At 41.2% G+C, this 5,182-nt stretch overlaps 1 protein-coding gene across 1 annotated transcript; it reads right to left on the reverse strand.

The window, feature by feature from the left end:
• Positions 1–1,751: 1,751 nt before the first annotated feature.
• LOC107910262 (nitrate reductase [NADH]-like) lies at positions 1,752–4,955 on the reverse strand. Its single transcript, NM_001327033.1, is given in 4 exon segments — positions 1,752–3,068; positions 3,186–3,418; positions 3,735–3,875; positions 3,977–4,955. Coding segments are annotated over 4 exon segments (2,670 nt in total).
• Positions 4,956–5,182: the final 227 nt, after the last annotated feature.

Raw genomic sequence — 5,182 nt, forward strand, 5'->3', positions numbered from 1 at the left:
CTTCTTTCTTCTTCTTCTTTCTTAAGTGGTATTTATTGATACCTTCCTTAAACCTGAATGTATGTTACATCAATGATCTAGAACTTATGGTTCTCTTATGATAAATTATTATTTCGTATCATGGTATGCATTTCAACCCAACATATTAAATTTTGAATGAGTAAATTTGTATGTGGTAATTGAACAATAAGACTGTAAGTATAAGGTTTCTACATGAGATTGTCAACGATTGATATGATAAGTCATTTGTATGTATTAGAGTAGTAATAGTAAAGTTATGTTTCTAAGAAATGGTTTCTGTTGGTTCGAGATGGATACTTGGGTCTGGAGTTTTGAACTGCAGTAAGTAAGAATCAAGTGAGTCTCTACTTTGACTTACATATATACTGTTCATACTAAAGTATATCTATATGAAAGTGATCAAACTGGAAACTAGAAATCATGGACAGTATGGTATGAATATGACACTTATACAATTATATGAATAAAGTTATGATTAAATTAATATATGAGTTAGTCTGCTTGAAAATAACTTCTATAGGATATATGAAAAGTGTTATGAAACTATGAAATTTTGGTACAGGATATGTCTGGTTCGTAGAGTTTGTAAAGTGAGTCGATTCACCGCGGGGGTAAATAAGGAAGCCCGTCAGGATTGTAAGCACAAACTCTGATATGAAACTCTAAAGGAAAAAGTCTATGGCCATGACATACTCTGAAAAAAGAACTATTGAATAACATTTTATCTAATAGGGTTCTTTATGTGTCCTAAGGCGATGATGGGAAAACATCACTCAATGTGAGTTTAGGCAAATCCATATGGCAAACACAACAATTTTGGGATGTTTATGTGGCATCATGTTAGCCTTTACAGTGTACTCTGAATGAATCACCTTTATGGCGTACTCTTTAGAGCGTATTTTGTAATAAAGACTTATGGCGCACTCGATATATCATTTGTTGGTCTCTGATATGTTTTGTGAAGCCTGCTGGGACAGTGAACAAGAGACTTTGTATAATTGTCTATATGTCATGCTCTGTTAGGTCTACGCGGAGTGAACTGCCAGGTCTGGTAAGGGTTGAATATAAAAAATAGAAAACAACAATTATTATTGTAATTTTTTATTTTTAGCTTTTAAAAATATAAAAAAGGTGACAATATATTATACAATAAATATTAAAATATGTTGGTGATATATTTATAAATGATTTTTTATATTTATTTATTAAGGAAAAATAATAAATATACGAGATGGGAGAAAAACACAATGGTTAATTCGACAATATCCGCCTTATCCTGCTATTCTTATTTCGCACACATGTGATTATGAAAACACATAAATGGTAGTGTAGAGATTATATTTCTCAATTTTTAGTTTTCGTGTATGAATAAAATTTATAGTATGAAATAATATAATTATTAATAAAATTCAGGTTGGGAAATCCACAATGACCACTTTCTTTTGTCTTCATTGGGAAATCATGTTTTCTGATTTTTGTTTGGAAGGAAAAACGAGTGTTTTTCATTAATTTAATAATTCTTATTATCCATAAACAAAATATGTCTGTTACACTTACATACATTTCTTTATAGAACATGATACAAGAAGACTTTTTTATTTTTATTTTCCTTCTCTCAAACTACAACACCCTTGATTTCTCTATGTACATCGTTTTCCCAACAACTTTGCTACGCCATGGGAAAAATTAATAAGAATACAAGACAACATTTAAACATCTCCGAATTTTCCTTAAAATACCAACAAAGAATCCTTGACGTCATACTTCATCTTCTCTAAGTTAGGCTGCACGGCGAACTGGATCATCGGCGGCGGTCCACAAGCCAACGCAAGGGTGTCGCCGGAGCCCTCTGGGATGTGATCCCTCATTACACTTTCCGTGATGAAACCTGTGCTATATTGCCATCCTTTCCTTATAGATTCTTGTACGACGTACCATACTTTCAACCGATCATGCTTCTTAGCCCAATCGTCGAGCTCCTCTTTCAGCAAAATGTCGTCCTCGGTTCGGTTTGCGCACACGACATACATCTCGGTCTCGTCCTTGGGGTCCTTTAAAATGGCTTGGATGACTTGATAAATGGGGGTGATCCCCGTCCCACCGGCTAACATTGCTAGTTTCTTGGCAAACTTGGGTTTGCCGTGAACCAAAAAGTTGCCCTGACCGGTGTATTCGATGTGGCCCAAAGGACCCTTCACGTCTAGTGACGAACCGATGGGGAGAGAGTCCAAATATTGTGACATGAGGCCACCGTTAGGGAATTTCGGGTGCACCCCTTTGAAGTAAATCTTGACGACTAGATCAAAGTGGCCAACTTCACCGATGCTACTGGTTGGGGTGTAGGCTCGCATGCAGAGCTTATCATCAATGGTGGCACACAAAAATATGTGCTTCCCTACAGGTAATCCGAGCACTTGATCTTCCGACGGCAACGCGAATCGGAACCGACTAACGTCATGGGAGATGGATGTTTTTTCGACGAGTTTGCATGGGATTTTCTCACGTGGAACAAGCGCCACAGGTCTTGTGGGCGCAACTTCTTTAATAGGAGCTAAAAAGCTCATGTTGGATGCTCCATGCACGGAAGTATTAGGCGAGGACCCCGCCGAGTCGGAAATATAACCCGACGTCAACAACTCGCCGATTCGATAATCTTCTAGCATTTTCTTGGCTTTGTCGGAGTGAATGGCGTCGAACTCCTCGGTGCAGTCGGTTCCGGCGTTGATAAGAATACTGTCGGTGCCACCAGGGTGATCCTTGAGGAACCGAGTGCAATCATAGATGTTACCATGGACAACGATCCAAGCCGAATCAGCAGAGTTGTGTTTATTGACCTCGGACATTGAAAATGTTTTGGAGGCAGTGTTCATGAAAGGAGAAGAGACGCTCTTCTTTATGGTTGGGTTTTCGGGGTGTCGTTCCTTAGCCATCCATCCACCGGATTGGTTGCCCGGCAGTGTCGGGTGCTCGAAAACAATCCCGATTTCACCTTTGTGTGGCCTGCACACGTTTGTTTTTACACGGAACCAGCAGTTGTTCATCATTCCCTGTTACATGTGAATCATTAAACCCATTAACTCCATTGGTGGGGAACAGAGAACAAGAATATAGAGCAGTTTATTCTTTTAAAAACATGTTAAAAAAAGTGAAGTGTAGGGTGTTACCATAAGATTCCAAATGAGCTTTTCGGGCTGGGTGTTATTGGTCTCATCCCAGGCTCGAACCGCTATCTCTTTGGCACCCAAAAGGTCAAGCACTTCGACCTCAAGCGACCAGAAGCACCAGCACCAGAATTTACCGTATTTGTTAGGCTTTTCGGGGTGGTCCAATGTGCACACTTGCCAAGTTTCACCACCGTCCATTGTTACTTCTACACGTGTTACCTTTTTCCCACCGCCTGTCGTCAATTTTACACCAACATAAAGCGCGTTTAGCTATGGGATGATTAACTTCATTTCCAGGACTCTTCCAAAAAAAAGGGGAAAAGGAACATAAAAAAGGCCGATTCTCATCGCCCACAACTTGCAGTCACAAGCACACAAGTTTCAATCCAACTACTTAGCTTTGACCTTAAATCTAGTCCAGTTTTACAGAGGTGCATGGACCTTAGTTAACAGCCAACCATGTCGGGGACTTTAGTGCGTACAGTTGGAATCCAATTGGAGGAAAAAGACCAGAAGATTCACTTTGTAAAAACGAAGTTTTGAACTCACCCGAATATGAATAGCCCCTCAGAGTGTACGGCCTCTGAGTTGTCCACGAGTTGATTGGTAGGATCTCTTCATGACAAGGCGTCGTTATCACCGAGTTGATGTTTAGCTCATTGATGACGTATTCCGGCTTATACCACCAAGCTGCAAACATTACATCAGCATTTTTCATTACCAAAACACCGAATTTCCCATGCAAAATAATTTTACTGCTCAGTAAAAAAAATTAAAAACACTTTTAATACCTTCAGCGTTGGCTAGCTCTGAATCAACATGAGAAGGAAGGACCTTATTATCTCTATAGTGATAAAAATTATCAGATTCTTTCGTTGTAACGATGATTCGTTTCAACCATTTCACCATTCTCCCGCCGATGAACCCTGGTATGATGATCCGAACAGGGAAGCCATGGTCCGGGGTTAAAAGTTCCCCGTTTTGCATGTAAGCTAAGATAATATCCCGAGCTGGGTCCATGGCGAATTCCTTCTTGATGCTGGTTCCATACTTGGATCCGCCGCCGCCGGGCAAATGCTCGGCCCCTTCGAAACACACATTGAGGGCGCCATGTTTCTTGCTGTAGATCCCACATCGTTTGAGCACGTCACGCAATGGTACACCCCTCCACATCGACGTGGAAATCCCCGAAGCTCCCCAGTTAAAACCCACCGTTGGTTTGATCATGTTTTGTTCTTTACGACGGTTCCCGGCGCAAACCAAGGTAACCGGGAACTCACGGCTTTGAAACTCTTTCACGAGCTGATCCATCGTCAACTTCATCGGCCTTTTAACTAAACCGGTTATTTCAACGGTCCAGTCATCCCACGAAGCTTTGGGGACCGCACCGTGGTTACGAACGTAGTGGAGAGGAACCGGGGTGATGAAACCGTGGTGCATGAGACGGTTCAAAGGGGGTTCAGAGTTGAAAGGGTGTTTCCCTGTAAGACGGACCAGGGAAAGGTTCCGCTCGATCCAGTTATCAGCGGTTACTTCGTCTCGAGGGTCCAAGATCGACGATTCAACCTCGTTGTTGGATTTGACGACCATGGCTTTGTAATATTCGATCTCGTTATCATCATCATCGCTGGAGGATTCATAATCATGGTCGAGGAAAACCTGGTGTACATGGCGGTGGGTTGGGGTTGGACCGGGCTTCAAGGGGGTGTACACGCCGTTCAAAGCCGGTTCAAGCCCCCTGAATTGTCTATTATCGACCGAAGCCGCCATAACAATGGAGATTCAATATTTACTTGAAAACAAGAAAGAAAATTCTTGACTGGATTTTCTTTTTTGTTTCACTGAGAAAATGAAGAAACTGGGGGAGGGTGAAGGCGTTTAAATAGGCTCGTGGAGGCCATAAACATATCAAATGGGACCCTCTGCACGATTGCGTTGTAAATCTGGTCACTAAATTCAAATGGTTTTTGTATTTGCCTTTTCTAATCAAAAGAAGT

The sequence above is a fragment of the Gossypium hirsutum genome, chromosome D02, assembly GCF_007990345.1.
Source record: "Gossypium hirsutum isolate 1008001.06 chromosome D02, Gossypium_hirsutum_v2.1, whole genome shotgun sequence".
NCBI classification, from domain to species: Eukaryota; Viridiplantae; Streptophyta; class Magnoliopsida; order Malvales; family Malvaceae; genus Gossypium; species Gossypium hirsutum.